At 44.6% G+C, this 16,502-nt stretch overlaps 1 protein-coding gene across 1 annotated transcript in view; it reads right to left on the bottom strand.

Annotated features, from left to right (window-relative positions):
- The window catches only part of LOC108799480 (protein unc-13 homolog B-like), a gene marked incomplete at its 5' end in the record, with an annotated part of 285,160 nt that overhangs the window by 48,859 nt on the left and 219,799 nt on the right, over nucleotides 1–16,502 (bottom strand). The window contains one exon of the mRNA XM_018571343.1: nucleotides 15,447–15,532. Within this exon, the coding sequence (XP_018426845.1) occupies nucleotides 15,447–15,532 (86 nt within the window). The remainder of the gene's footprint in view (nucleotides 1–15,446; nucleotides 15,533–16,502) is intronic.

Genomic DNA, 16,502 nt, shown 5'->3' with positions numbered 1-16,502 from the left:
TTCCCCTTGGCATAGGAAAGGACATAGGAGTCCTGTAACCGCGTTTCAGCCAAAAGAGGCCTTAATCCTAGCTTGGATTAAGGCCTCTTTTGGCTGAAACGCATCAAGAATCTCAGAATCTTGACTCTTTAAAGGGAACAAAAAAACAAACAAAAACTTAACAGTCCTGTTGTGGTTACACCTGCCCATTACTAGTGTTTGGTTCAAGAGCTGTATGACGCATTTCTCTTACTCCTGTATACCCCACCAAGGAGAAATCAAAAACATTTGAGGTGTCCCCAAATCAAGAGGTGAGGGGGAATCTTTCAATACAGATACCTGTTCCAGCGACACCTGCCTTAGAGGGAATTTCCCCTCACTTTGGTTGATTTCCACTAACTTCCTGTTGTGTATCAGGAACAGGAAGTAAAGGGACATTTGCCCAATGGGAAGCCAGGCTCCGTACAATGACACGGTGCCCGGCTTTCTGATTGGCCGGGAAGCCGGCTTTATGGTCCCTCGTCACGAGACAGCATGGAGCCGGCTTCCCGGCGAATCAGTAAGCCAGGTGTGGCATTATTACGCGGCACCCGGTTTCCTGATTGGCCAGAAAGCCGGCTCCATGCTTTCTCGTCCCCTAGTGATGAGAAGCATGGAGACGGCTTCCCTACTAATCAGGAAGCTGGGTAACGAGTCTTTACACGCCACCTGGCTTCCTTAATGGGACTTCCGGTATCGGTATTCAGTATCGGCAAATAACGGAAACAAATATCGGTACTCGATACCAAAAAAACGATATTGGTGCATCCCTAAAAAAACAAAACATAACCTGGTATGGTGACAATACATATATTCTTCTTTTGCAGACTGTTTTTATTTTTGCCACAGAATTGCTTGAGAACGACACATTAGAATCTGAATGTACAACTTAACATGTACCAACCACTATGTAGCGCAAGGGCCTGTATGACCGGATATAAACTGAATGGGTTCTTTAGGTACCGTATGGTTTTGGGAAAGGAGACTGTATGACCAGATGGCACCGTGTATGACCAGCTTTGGCCAGGGCCCCAAGAAAATGGTTGGTAGTACCCAACAAATACATTACAAACCCGGACCTTCTGCTCTATCCGTGATGAGAGTGATATATTACTCATGATTAGTAAAAGCAGCAGAAAGCAACGATGCACAGACCACCGTCTCATTAACCTGTTCCCAGCCAATTAGTGACATTTCCCAGGCTGAGGACGCACGGCCTATTAGACATTTCTGGCCCAATCTGCTTCTACCGCCGGTGCTGATGTGCGGATGCACGCTGCTCCATAGACCCACCTTGCCTCTCTCCTCGTCTCCCGGCCGAACATCTGAAGTGCGCATGCGCCCGCCCCCAAGATCCTTTGCGGCCGCTCGAGACTCCTCAGATGTTTGGACGGGAGTGCGCGGCGAAGACATCTGTAAGTATTAACCCTTTTTAAAAGGTTTTTAAAAAGGTTTTTGCATATATCTACTGCTTGCTAGCCATAGATATATGCAAAAACAGCTGAGGGTTTAATAACCCTTTAAGTGCTGCACATGTTCTGTTTGGTACCAGCTCCCTGCATAGCCGCACTCTGGGAAAGGAAAGGGCAGTACTACCGGCTAATCATGTTGCCATGGATCATGCAGACAGCAGAAGAGAGCAAACAGATGAGCTCATCAGTATGCTCCTGCTCCTGTTCTGTCCCATCACAAGGTAGGGACAGGGAGGTGACCAGACTGAACTGCAGCAGAGAAAGGCCAACTCACCAGGTTGGCTGTGCTGTGTGGCAGTGCCGTGTGAATCTCACGACTGGGTAGACAAATTCAAAACCTTTGGCAGGTGAAAGAGCTCTTTTATACTTAGTGACATTAAACCCTCAGATTTTTTAACATAAACCAATACTGTAATGTGTTCCTTACTGTAATCCATGGTTGTTTCCCTTCTCTTTGCTGCTCTTCCTTTTAAATCTGTATCTGTTCTCATGCTGGGCAGAACTTCTGTTTTGCAGCAGACTGCCTTGTCTATGGAATGGATACATGGTGTCTGTGTGCAGGTTCACAACCTGAGTCAGCAATACAGGAAGAGGCACTCAGCTGCAAAGGGAAGTTCTCCCCCAGCATGAGAAGACATGAGGATTTAAAAGGAAGAGCAGCAAAGAGAAGGGAGACAACCATGGATTACAGTAAGGCGCACATTACAGTATTGGTTTATGTTAAAAAAATCTGAGAGTTTAATGTCACTTTAAGTTGTTTTTCTGGAGTTCAGCTGTTTGAAAAGCAGAAGTAGCCCCCGATACTGAATGGGGTACCCTTACCAGTGACATGAAATCCTTGTTCTTACATTTTCAATAATACATAATAAGAATCCAGCAGGCATGGTGACAACACTTCATAATGGGCACAGCAGGTATGCAGACCAGGAAAACTCAGCACAGGGATGGTGGGAACCCCTCATAATGGGTACAGCGGGTGTACAGACCCGGGAACTCAGCACAGGGATGGTGGGAAACCCTTATAATGGGCACATCAGGTGTACAGACCCGGGAACTCAGCACAGGGATGGTGGGAGCCCCTTATAATGGGCACAGCAGGTGTACAGACCCGGGAACTCAGCACAGGGATGGTGGGAGCTCCTCATAATGGGCACAGCAGGTGTACAGACCCGGGAACTCAGCACAGGAATGGTGGGAACCCCTTATAATGGGCACAGCAGGTGTACAGACCTGGAAATTCAGTGCAGAGATCTCACCATTAAAGTCACAATGATGTAGAACCTCTGCTACATCTACCACACACTCTGAAATGTCAGTATTGGGTAGAGTGGTCCTTTAAGAATCATATCTCTTGCCCCAAAGAAAAAAAAATATGACATAAACACAAAAAAGGGAAGTTTTCCTGAAAATGAAACTTATTAATTTGGCACACAGGTTCAACAGAACGATGAAGTAAAGGCAAATTAATATTTAAACAGAGAGGTAATGGGACTCGGGCTTCCAAGTATCCTGCAGGATAAAGAAATGATTAATAAGTGAGGTAGAACAGGTCTAATGAGCTACAATATGCATGAGCTTAGCTATGTTAGAGATCTGAGATCTATCTGTGAAGACACTACAGAGGCATTTAAAAGAAAATAAAACCAAATTAGATGTAAAATTATTTAGATGACTATGAGGAACCAGTAGGGTGCTTCACTGAGCGCTGTGAGAGAAGTACAATATATGGCCAAACATTTGTGGACACCTGACAATCGCACCTATATGAGCTTGGTGGACTTTAGCCATTAATATGGATCGGTCCCCCTTCACTGCTTTGTTGCTAAAACACCCCCATTCTGTCCATTCATGGTGATATTGGAGGAGAAGACCCGTCTCACAACTGGAGTTCCAACTCATCCCAATGATGTTCAGTAGGGTTGAGGTCAGGACTCCGCACAGGTCACCTGAGTTCCTCAACACCAAACTGGTCAAAGTATTTCTTTATGGCGCATTCCTGTTGTGAGGGTCACAAACATGCTGAAACAGAAAAGGGACATCCCCAAACGGTTACCACAAGGTGGGGGGAACACCTTGTCTTTGCACGCTGTAGTGTTACCAGTGCCCCTCACTGGAATCACCAGAATTCAATCATTTGGAAGGGCATCCACATACCTTTGGCCATATAGTGTATTTCTATGAGGGTATAAGTGGAACAGGATCCCATCAACTCTATAGAAGGCCAAAGAAACAGGAAAACAGAGGGTTGACTTAATCTGTTGGCTGGGATTAGAGTTTGGATGTCCAGTTGGAGAAAAACACTAGCTTATTGGTCATGTGAACAGGTACATTTCTGCTATTTATCCTCCGACAAAGCATTGATATGTGGGACATCAATTGCAGTACTAGCCCTGTCTGGGTCTTGAGTGGCCTTGTGGCAGAATAAAAACAGGTTAAAAGGCTTGGGAGCCGACACCATTTTGGTACCAATATGATATGTGGATGGTTGTGTGTCACCCTAACACCCTTGTTGATGATGCAGAAATATGGCCTTGGGCTTATCTGAATTCTGGCAGGGAAGGTGGGTAGGTGGCCGTGAGCTGCCCCTGGCAGCCTTAGGTCACAGCACATGTATATGATGCATCTCCGATTCCAGATGGTCCTGTCTGGAAAAGGAGATGAGTGACTATGTGACACTCCTAGTAGCCCTATAGTCCACCATGTGTTGATGATGTAGAACTTTTACCCACGTCATATCTGAAACAGGAGATGGGTGGCTGTGTGACACTCCTAGTAGCCCTATAGTCCACCATGTGTTGACGTAGAACCTTTGCCCTGGTCCTATCGGAAACAGGAGATGGGTGGCTGTAGGACACTCCTAGTAGCCCTATCGTCCACATCATGTGTGGCAAAGATTAAACCCAGCCCTGGTCCTGTCTTGATACTGGCAGGGAAGGTGGGTAAGACATGTTAGAACTCTTGGAAAGCCCATGATGGTGGTACATATGTGAGCAAAGTTCAGGAGACGTGGTTCCAGCAAATAATCGGTAAGGACATCTGAGAAATGATTGGCTGATGCAGTCCAGTAACATTAACCCGTTCATGACCGACCCTGCTGTGAAGTGTTTAAAGGAGAACTATGAGGTGAGTGCTTTTCCCTCCCCTCATAGTTCTAGCCGACCTGTGACAATGAGACTGTCACAGGTCGGCTCAGTAGATCGGGAGGTGAGCGAACACATACCGGCGTTCGCTCACCTCTCGATCCTGTCACGGCTCTCTGCTGTGACAGGGGAGGGGCTGGATTCCCCCCTCCCCGCTCCTCCAGCGCTGACTGGCGGATCAGATGGGAGAGGGGGCGGGTACAGATGGCTCTGTCTCTAGATAGGCAGAGCCAGCTGTCACTCACGCAGCTGGGCGGATCTCGACATCGATGTCGGGATCCGCTCCGGCTGCGGCGTCTCAGTATACCGCGAGCTGTAGCTCCCTATATACTGAGCCCAGGGTGACGGGAGGATGCTAGTTTGTGTCCTCCCGTTACCCTAAGGAGAACTATGGGGAAAAGCCCTGACCCCATAGTTCTCCTTTAAACCAAAAATATTTTGTTTTGGTGTATCAAGGAAAACAAACCAATGGACTTGGTTTCACTCAGTACATTCAGCTTCCATAGCATTTTAAAATTGACGTCTTTTTATAATGCAAAATGAAACTGAAATCTGATAGAACAAAGAGAAAGTTATTTTTATTCAGCGATTGCAGCCTGAGAAAAGTGACTCGAGCAATTATTCCCCCAGACTTCCTGAGTAATAACACCAAATGTACTTTATGTACAATATAATGTGTTTATTATGCTGGGAAACAAAGATATACTCTTTCTAGTTTAAACTTTGGACTATTTAAAAAATGTTTTTATAATTTACGTTTGTCATTTTAAAGGTTAATTTAGGTGAATAAAGTGAAACTCTGAAGTTTTCCTTCCTTAACCAGTTGTGGACACAGAGCATTCCACTCATGGCCAGAAAAACGTCAAAGTGCACAGGGAGTATGTAGTACGTCCTCTGCTTCTGCCTACTACGGCTCCCCTCTTGTCCCGATCAGCATTTTCTAGCTGTCAGAATTACAGCAAGGCTAGGTTCACACCTAGGCGATTTATATCGCCGAAAACAGAGATTTGCATTCAAGTCTATGGAAGCTGTTCACTCCTTTGCGATTTGTCGCACGGTGGAAATCGCCTGTCGCACAAAAAGATGCAGGAGTGATTTTCGGGCGGTTGTGGCGCGGTTTGGGTTCCATAGACATCTCTATGCATTGAAAACCGCGTGGTTTTCAAAGCAAAATCATGCAAACAAACGTGCGACAACTGCATGAAAACAGCTCACCAGCTCAGGTGTGAACCTGGCCTCAGGTGTTGTGGCAAAAAATGGACCGTATGATACAGTGTTTGTAAACCCTGTACAGGTGAGAGAGATACAAGGTGACATTGTAACTTTTGCATCTACTCTGTTTCATTAATCTGCAGATCAAACAGATGAGATTCAATCTGCATATGTTAAAGTGACACTAAACTCAGGAGTTAAATCTTAAAAATCCATTCAAATACCTTAACTCTGAACAACAATGTATCTTATTTGTGTATCACTCGGCTGCAGATCCTCCAATCATCTCTGAATTGGTGCCGACACTGTCCTTCCTTCTGGAGGGGGGCTACTTCTGTTACCCATGGTCCCTGTGTATGTTGTAAAGTAGTCACGGCTTCAAGCTCACTCCCGGAATGGACTACAATCTCAATACAAATTAGTAAACTAAACATGAGGTTGTAGTCCATCCCGGGAGTGAGCTTGGAGCAGTGACTACTTTACAACACACACAGGGACCATGGGTAACAGAAGTAGCCCCCCTCCAGAAGGAAGGACAGTGTCGGCACCAATTCAGAGATGATTGGAGGATCTGCAGCCGAGTGATACACAAATAAGATACATTGTTGTTCATAATTAAGGTATTTGAATGTATTTTTAAGATTTAACTCCGGAGTTTAGTGTCACTTTAAAGCAATCTGACAAGTAATTAATAAAAGGTTTTTTTAAATAAAATGTGTTCCTATTCAACCCCTTATTAATCAATTACCTTTATCCCAATTAATTCCTATTCTAATTTAACTCACTATTATTTTTCTGATGCCTGACAGTTTTTCTTTGTCTTTCTTTTTTCCTAACTTTTAATATTTAAAAACTTATATTTTTTTATTGTTTTTTAATTTCTTTTAGTGTCACATTAAAAAAACAGAAATTTCAATAAAGGTTTTGTTTTATGTAAATTACTTTGCAATGCTTGGTACAAGAATCATATTTTAGTGTCATTTTAAACAGGACAAATTATAAAAAATTTATGCTAATTACATTATTTTTTCTTAACCAACACTGAAGTAGAAAAAAGTGCTTTTTAAAAAAAAAAAAATCAGTTTTGTTGCATTTTTTTACATGAATTGCATTAGAAAAAATATTTTTTGCAACACTATCACCAAGCGTGGTCTGTCCTAAAATAGGATGCATGGGGGGTATACAGGTATGGGACCTGAACTGGTTAAAGAGGGGCAAGGATGAAGATGTCACTAATAAAAGTACGACACCATCTGTCATTATGGAGGGAAGGGGGACACAGCGCTCACTAAAGGACCCTTCATTAATTCCTATTTAGGGCTACAGAGCATAAAACTGGTCCATCTCCTGGACAGGACTACCGGAGGGACGGGATGAGGTCAGGGGATAGCAAATCTCTTTCGTGTGTTAAATCTACAGAAACTAAGTTCTTACCACCGAAAAATTGGACCATGCGAATTCGAAAGACGGCCGGGGCTTGAGACAGACAAGAGACAGATGTAAGACAGAGAACCACACACACATACAGGTGAATAGGGGTGAGGATGGGAGGAGTGCAGGGACATGGGGGACCAGGGAAGGTCAGGGACAGCTTGGCTTATTATACAAAGTGCTGTCACTTATAGCAAACAACATTCCACTTATACCAATAAGGAGCAGCCAGAATAAAGCCGACGGCTGATTGGTTGCCACAAGTCACAGCTATTTATTGAATAAGCCCCATAGATGACGCTCTAAAAAATCATCTTCCTGTTAGCGAAGAAGATAAATAAATGCATTAAATTCACATTTGCTTTCAATTATATAATTAGGGTAAAAGAGGCCTAATGCAACAACTTTTAGTGGCAGCCATTGCAGTGATACCACTGTATTGGAGATCTTCAGCGATCCCGCAGATTAGAGAGTGGGTCGGGCGAAGTTGATTTTATTATGGATGGAGGAACTTACGTCTCGACTCTTAGATAGATATCCTGAATTCTGTGACATTTGGAGCCCTTGGAAAGATTTTTTTTTTAACAACTAGCACACTGTAGCAATTCCTATGAGATTAGGTGAAAGGAGTAGAAATATGTTGGAAAGGAAGAATAATATATGAGGAGAAGGGAGGGAAAAAAAGTGAAAAATTATACAGACATTGGGTTTTTTTTTGGGGGGGGGAGTGTTTGTTTTGGTATGAGATGAGTGAGTTAAGGTAAATGGGAAATGAAAAATTCTGTAGCCTTCGTTTCCCTCCAATAGACCGTAAAGGGAGGGGGTGGGGGTATACTAATATATATGTATGTAAGAATTAAATATATACTGTGGGATGTTGTAAGTTGTGGTGACGATGAGAAGTCAAGCTTGTATGGAAATGAGATATGTGAATGTTGATGCTTTCTTATATACTTTTTTAATGTATGAATATTTTGTATAAACAATAAAAAGAGTTTAAAAACAAATTCACATGATAAAAGATCACAAAAACCCCCGTTTCAAGCTGCAAGTCACGGGTTTCTCTTCCCTGCAACCTATTCCCTGCGTGAAGACTGGTTTTACCCAAATCCTCGTCCCCCTGCTCATGCGAGTAGCATTTTGCTTTTCTCAGGTCTCAGTTTAAAGGAGAACTCGGGGGCGAGTGATTTTCACTCAGCCTCATAATCTGAGCCGACCTGCGACAATGAAACTGTCACAGGTCGGTTCAGTAGATTGGGAAGTGAGCGAACACATACCGGCGCTCGCTCACTTCTCGATCTTGTGCCGGCAGAGAGCCGTGACAGGGGAGGGACTGGATTCCCCCCTCGCCTGTTCGATCCTCCAGCGCTGACTGTCGGAATGGACGGGGGAGGGGGCGGGTACAGCTGGCTCTGCCTCTAGATAGGCAGAGCCAGCTGTCAGTCACTCAGCTGGGTGGATCCAGACCATATTGTCGGGATCCGTTTCAGCTGCGGCGTCTCAGTATATAGGGAGCTGTAGCTCGCGGTATACTGAGCTTTGGGTGATGGGAGGACGCTAGTTTGTGTCCTCCCGTTACCCTTAGGAGAACTATGGGGAAAAGCGCTAACCCTATAGTTCTCCTTTAAGGAATCCCCTGCACTGTCTTATGGAGAGTTTCATGCTTAGCAAGATACATGCACAGGGTGTATGCATGGAAAGGCTTATATCAATATCTACGGAAGAGAAGCAGGTAAGCATCTACAAATATATTTGCTAAAATCCTCACAATGTGCAGAGCTTTTTTTTTATTTTTTGGTTTTAATGAGCGGTGTTCTCGTGGTCCCAAACCTGACATTCTCACTGGCTGTAAGCATTACTGAGCCGGGCCCGTGTCCCCTCTTCTGCTTGTCTTTAAAGCCCTTCATCTGAGCATAATCATGTAGATTACTGCTGCTGAATAAATAGGGAATCATCGCATTTTAATACAAAAGCCTGTGACCGACAGCACAATGCGGCCATTGAAGCACATAATGGGAACGATCAGCTATTAATTATGTCTCTTGACTTGAAGCAGGCTCCGTGGGTTTCTGGAGCAACCTTACACATTTCTCTTCCCTTCATTACTGGCAAAGAAAATTGCACAACGAACCTCTCCATGTGTGAGTGACGGCTGCGGGAGACGTTAGACCCAGTCCTGACACGGCTAATGCAAGAACCTGAGGGCTCAGTCTAAAGGTGGCCACACACCTTACGATAATCGTACGATAATCGCGGGAAATCCCGCGATCGTACGATTATCGTAAGGAGTGTGGGAGCCGTGCGACCTCTACTACTGTAAGGTCGCACGACTTTTATCTTACGAACATGTTCGAAAACCCGCCGAGAATCGTACGATGTTCGGCGGGTGTGTAGCATGTTCGTAAGATAAAAGCCAGACGGGCCGGTGTGCATTGCAGTCATCGGAACCCCGCCCCTCAGCGGGGTGGGCTTGAGATCATGGCAAGTACGATCTGCCTGTCCAAGATGGGCAGATCGTACGTTTTTTTAATTACCTTACAACCATGGCAAGACAAAAGTCTTGCCATGGTTGCAAGGTGTGTGCCCAGCCTTAAAGTGACCACCTCAGTGCAGGGCCACCTGAAGCCAGAACCATACCTGCTAAATGAAGAGCGAACATACTCACCTGCCCAGTGGGCGTGTCTTGAAATGCTGCTGCTTGGCCACTGCAACTATTCGATCGGTCAAACACCCGATTTACTCACTGCGTGCAGTGGTTCCTCCCTTCAACTCCTACTTCCTGTAGTGATGAACAAGTTGGCAGGAGGAACCACTGCTTGCAGAGGGGGGGTCAGGTATTCCATCTGACTGGATGAATACTTGCAGGGGAGCAGTGAAGCAACAGCATTTGAAGACATGGGACAGAGGAAAAGAAAGTATAATTCCTCTTCAGCTGATTGGTCAATCTAAGGTTTTGATAACTGTACAAGCTTACACAGAGTAGAACTATGACCTTCCAGTCAAAGAATGTGTTGCACCTAATTATATGTGCCTCTGCACTAACAGTTTTTGTAATCTACAGATTACCTGTAGGTCCTGCCAGTGAAGTCCACCTAATTCAGCTTTCTGTGATGGTGTGACAACGATGCTGCCCTGCTCCTGAAATCACAGCAGAGTTGCCACTCTCATGTAGGCTCTGCCTGCTTGTACTACAGTGGGAGAGATGATGTGGAGTGGCTTTCAACATTGTCACTGCTGACTCTTACTGTGGCCACCTTCCCCTTACTCCACCGAGCATTTGGAGTTGTGCACCAGCCCCACTGTGAGCCAGGTGGGAACTGCCAAACACAAGCTGGCAGTGGAAGCAGGAGGAGGGTAGGTTCACAGCATGGAATCTAGACGCTGGCAGCAAACTGGTAACTCCTGATGCACAGCCTTAGCTAGATAACCTTCCAAACAAAAGATTTAATAGTTTGGGATGGAGTTCTCCTTGGGGAAGTTCAGCTACACCTCATAGAGGAAGCCTTCCAACCATATAAGCTGCGATCGTGTTCAGAAGCACGGGCGGAATCACGACAGGAAAACGCGTGATCCACCCGGCGCGACTGGGGTGCCATTGGAAAATAATGGCACCCACAGCGCGATCAGTGCACATCTGGGCGACTCCCGACCACGCGGCAATCCACGCAGAATCGTGCACAATTGCCACGTGGTCCCCTAGGTGTACACCGGCCCTCACAAAGGAAGCCTTCCAACGATAATAGTTTCGTATGAAGTCCTCCTTGGAGAAGTTCAGCTACATCTTATAGAGGAAGCCTTCCAACCACATAAGATATAATAGTATTGGATGAAGTTCTCCTTTGAGAAGCTCAGCTACACCTTATAGCGGAAGCCTTCCAACCATATAAGATATAATAGTTTCGGATGTAGTCGTCCTTGAAGAAGCTCCGATACATCTTATAGAGGAAGCCTTCCAACCATATAAGATATAATAGTTTCGGATGGAGTCCTCCTTGAAGAAGCTCAGATACACCTTATAGAGGACGCCTTCCAACCATTTAAGGTGTAATAGTTTCGGATGGAGTCTTCCTTGGAGAAGCTCAGATACACCTTATAGAGGAAGCCTATCAACCACATAAGATATAATAGTATTGGATGGAGTTCTCCTTTGAGAAGCTTAGCTACACCTTATAGAGGAAGTCTGCCAACCATATAAGAAATAATAGTTTCCAATGGAGTCCTCCTTGGAGAAGCTCAACTACGTCATAGAGGAATGTATGTTTTCTAGAAGCAGAAGGAAGACTATAAGCAATAAACTACCCATGAGGGCAGAACTACGGGGATACTTACCACTCAGCCAATGTAGGGTACTTATCTTATCCAGAACTTGGATATCACAGGTGAGAAAGGAGAGACAAGAGTGTTACAAGTCTCCATTCAATATACCATTTATCACTGTCAGATATTCAGGATCGGCAACTGAACCCATCTATTATCATTATGTCTTAGTCTAGAAGGGGGATAGAATTGGTATGGGAAGGTAGGTGGACAGCATGATTACACATTGACAGCCCTTTCACAAGCAGTTTTGGAATGATTGGAAATAATATTCACAATGATGGATGAAGGCCAAGGTGGACAGAGGGGGGGCAAAACGGCTCCTACGTCTATTTCAGTTATCTTGGCTGTACACGGTACATAATAAAAATCATGGGCTGAGACGTCTGTCCACCCCCTGCTGTCATCCTCTATGTAACAGGACAAACAGCTCAATAGGGAGAAGGGAAGAATTTGTGAAATCTCTGTGTGGGCTGATGGGAGTTCCAAACGGCCCAAATCCTTACCCCCTACCACAGGGAGACAGGTGCTTTCCCCATATCCATGGTTAACCCTATGTTGGCCACACATGTATTGATATGACTCTTCTATGCATCAACAAACTTGATTTTTTTTCACTGCAGTGAGACCAAAGACAAAAGCCAGCGTGATCAATGTCTGGAGTCTTTTCTAAGAATCAGCTGTTTAAATTGCAATGGAATATTGGCTTTCAACAGAAACGCTACTGTAATGTGAGACTGTCGAATCTCAAGGAAAAATAGAACTGTGCGTCTACTTAAAGGGTCTTTCCATTTAAAAGACTGAATTGCTAAAAGAAAGATGGAAAAAGCAATACATTTGTTAGGCGGCCCCCGCAGATGTGAGATGACCACCACCGAATCTGAATGGTCTAAGTTGAGAAACGATGGCAGCCCAGCCCATCAGCTTTCCTCGCCCATGGTTATTCCCAAGCGAACGCTTTTTTTTTACCACGGATAAGGCCAGAGCCCAGAGTGTCTATTCAGTACATAAAAAGAAATGCTTGGCTACAGTGAATGCTTATGGAAACAACTGTACACCTCATTTTCAGTGGGTAAAAATGATTTGGATAATATAATCACCTTTCCCCAAAGTCTGTGGTGCGGAGAGTGACATTAACATCCAGCCAATGAGATCCCGGGAATTCAGAGTAGCCCAAATCTCACGAGAAGGAACTGCAGCATAATGCAGGATAACTTCTAGCAAGATATGGGCTACTCCGCATGCTCTGAGGTCTGTCTGGAAGGAGAATGACATCACTCTTGCCTAGGTAACATGGGAGAAAGCTGGGGAAAGGTAAATGCAGTAAATGATCCAACAAACCCCACCCACAGACTTTTTTTGGGCACTTTCATCCAGCCTTTTAAGGGAAGGGGGCACCTTGAATAAGCAGACCTTCTACCCTAGGGTGTTACCTGGGGCGGTGCAAATGGAGCCGGCCAGGGACTTCCACTACTCATCCTATTTGACAATCATTTCCTAAGGTTAATATTACTCTTTTTCTGAAACAGTTGTCCTCCGATGTCCCTCAGGAGACCCCCGGATTTCTCTACTATATGCAATAGGACATTTCTGGTTTATCTTAATCTTTGTAAAAGTTCAATAATTTTCCAGAAGAACATTGACTACAGGATTACATTTCCTATTTAATACTCTGCCACACTTTTAGAATACAGCTAAACTCTACATATAAAGACTGGATTATCCTTACAGTGCAACGTGATATAAATATTAGCTCCATATCTACCCATCCAAACAAACACAGACCGTTTCATAAACTGCGTCTGTCTACTTATTCTTTCTAGAACCTGACACTCATACAAAGAGGTGATGGCAGATCGGGTCAGTGTTGATAGAACAGATTCGCTCATTATTAAGTTCTTTTATGTGGTCTGGATGAAATCATTAGAAGGACCTATATACACCTCGAGTCGGTATTGCTCTTCGTTACTCGGACAATTAACGTGAACCATGGCGCCCTGTTGTGTGACCTCTGGCTGACTCATATGTAGGTTTGGGAGACTAAAATAAAAACGGGGAAGGAAAACTCGGCAGGATACAGCCAGGAGGCGAACGTTCATAGCACAGCGGGACTGAACGAGTCAAAGGGCGCCCATTGACTTATTGTATTACAAAGCCAAGAGGAAGGAAGAAGGTAGATTCCAAACTTTCAGCCGTAGGACCAGAATGCAGCACGCGGATTGTCTGGCCCTGTTCCTGACTCATTGGGAAATAAAGAGAACCCTCAGTCCTATGGGACAAACCCTACACTCACTGGCCACTTTATTAGGTTCAACTGCTCGTTAATGCAAATATCTAATCAGGCAATCACATGGCAGCAACTCAATGCAGTTAGGCATTTAGACATGGTCGGGATGATCTGCTGAAGTTCCAAACATCAGAATGGGGAAGAATAATAAATAATAAAGTAACACCCCTCTACGAAATGGAGAGGAGGATAGGGGAGATGTTTATAGTCCAAATCAGGAGGGTAGCCACTTATGACAAATGCTGCTCCTCCATATACGTTGAGTGAGGGTTGTCAGCCGCCTAGGACAGGAAAATGTGTCATTGGCAGACTGTCATAATGCAACCGACAGATCTCCGGGACTGGTATGCTGCAGTAGGTTATATCTTTGTTTTGGGGTTTTCACTAAGGCACCACTAAGTCCCTTCTAGAGTCACTGCAAAGATATACAGCAGCTATTGAGGCGAAAGGAGTCCAATTCAATAATGAATAGGGTCTGTCAAATTCACCTCCTTAGAGTGACATCACAACTTTCTATGTCTGGGTTTTAAAAGTTGGAGAAACAAAAAAAGAGAACAAAAAATGGAACACTTTTCTTTGCTGATTTTTGGAAGGATGACCAGACAAAAAAACGTCATGAGCGGAGTCCACTCCAGGATCTGTTCATGGCCAGTTCACACTTGCAGCAGTTATGGATTTTACACTGTGATGAAAACATTCTTCTACTACCAAATAAACTCAGAGACCCAATGCAGACACAGAAGACAAATGGGAACACAATATTGTGGGTTTTTTGCATTATCGCTTGACATTTTATACAATTTAAGGCTTATGATGAGCGTATGCATAAAATATTAGCCAAGTAACATTTAGTAAGGCACTGAGCATATTCCTAAGAGAAAATATGGAGAGAAAATCGCACATCAAAAGGTCTCACTGAAAGGCTGACCAGAGTTAAATCAAAGACAGGTGAGTAGCAAACAAACATTATCCATGCATTTCAATATTAAACACCATTGTAAAGCAATGGACTGTTTTGTAGTTCGGTGATGGAAGCAATGGACTGTCTTGTAGTGTTCAGCCATGGAAGCAATGGGCCGTCTTCTAGTGTTTGGTCCTGGAAGCAATGGACTGTCTTCTAGTGTTTGGTCATGGAAGCAATGCACTGTCTTGTAGTGTTCAATCATGGAAGCAATGGACTGTCTTGTAGTTTTCAATCATGGAAGCAATGGACTGTCTTGTAGTGTTCAGTCATGGAAGCAATGGACTGTCTTGTAGTGTTTGGTCATGGAAGTAATTGGCCGTCTTGTAGTGCTTGGTCCTGGAAGTAATGGACTGTCTCGTAGTGTTCAGTCATGGAAGTAATGGACTGTCTCGTAGTGTTCAGTCATGGAAGCAATGGACTGTCTTGTAGTGTTTGGTCATGGAAGTAATGGACTGTCTGGCAGTGTTCAGTCATGGAAGCAATGGGCCATCTTGTAGTGTTGTATCATGGAACACAATATATGGGGAAGGTCAAAACTGGATTGGGCCACCATAAAGGAGTCTGGTCTCACTTTACTCAACACATAATCATGGTTATCCTCTTACCTTCCATAGCGTACTTCATATCTTGTGAGAAGAGGTTCCACATAACCTCCGCGCTGACCTTTCCAACACTCAGCTCCTGAGGAAACCTTCAGGAATAAGAGCAGATATCACTTAGTAGGTCAACACACGGGAGGAATGGATAGCTTCCCAAACAGGTATAAGCTCCATAAAGTTGCCCAATACTGGAAGATACTATGAGAGCCTTTAAGAGAGAAGCAAGAGTCCTCGTCATCCCTTGCCCATGAATTGTGGGGCCTTAACCTGTATTTCAGAACAGATAGGAAATGTTTTCACTGCAGTACTTCATTTACAATGAAGGAACTGTGTGGATAAAACCAACTATTCAAAGAGGATCCTGCTATAACTTAAGAGAACTAAGGGCCATGGGCCAACCTTTTTTTGGCCATAGTTCTCTTCAGAATCATAGGAGGACATATACCAATGTCCTTCGGTGACCCAAAACTCAGTATATAACGGGCTATTGCCCGCTATATGCCGAGAGCGCAGAGCTGCACCGTACCTGGGACGGATCCTGGCAATACTGTCAAGAGCCACACCCCTGGCTGATCGTTCCTGCAGTCAGCGCTGGGGGATCGGAAAGAGGAGGGGGGAAATTACTGCGGGGAGTGGTGGCCGACGGGGAAGTCAGCGATCGGCGGTATGTGTTTATTGATTTCCCGATCAGTAGAACCGACCTGACAGCTTCATTGTCACGTATCCAGGTCTGCTTGAATTATGGGGATGAGTGATTTTCACTCTCCCCGTAATTCTCCTTTAAACTCCAGCCAAAGCTACTGTCTGCTCCATATGATCCTTGCATTTGCTATGGAAATGTGTAGAGAGAGAGAGGGGGGAGAGAGATAGAGGGGAGGGGGAGATAGAGGGGAGAGAGATATAGAGGAGAGATAGAGGGGAGAGAGAGAAGATAGAGGGGAGAGAGAGAGATAGAGGGGAGAGAGATAGAGGGGAGAGAAGAGAGAGGGAAGAAAGATAGAGGGGAGAGAAGAGAGAGGGAAGAGAGAGGGGGAGAGAGAGATAGGGGGGGAGAGAGAGAGA

This window comes from Nanorana parkeri, unplaced genomic scaffold (genome assembly GCF_000935625.1).
Source record: "Nanorana parkeri isolate BGI_ZX_2015 unplaced genomic scaffold, ASM93562v1 scaffold1737, whole genome shotgun sequence".
Classification (NCBI taxonomy): Eukaryota; Metazoa; Chordata; class Amphibia; order Anura; family Dicroglossidae; genus Nanorana; species Nanorana parkeri.
Note: the sequence above shows the minus strand (reverse complement) of the source record. Positions and strands in the feature narration are given on the sequence as shown.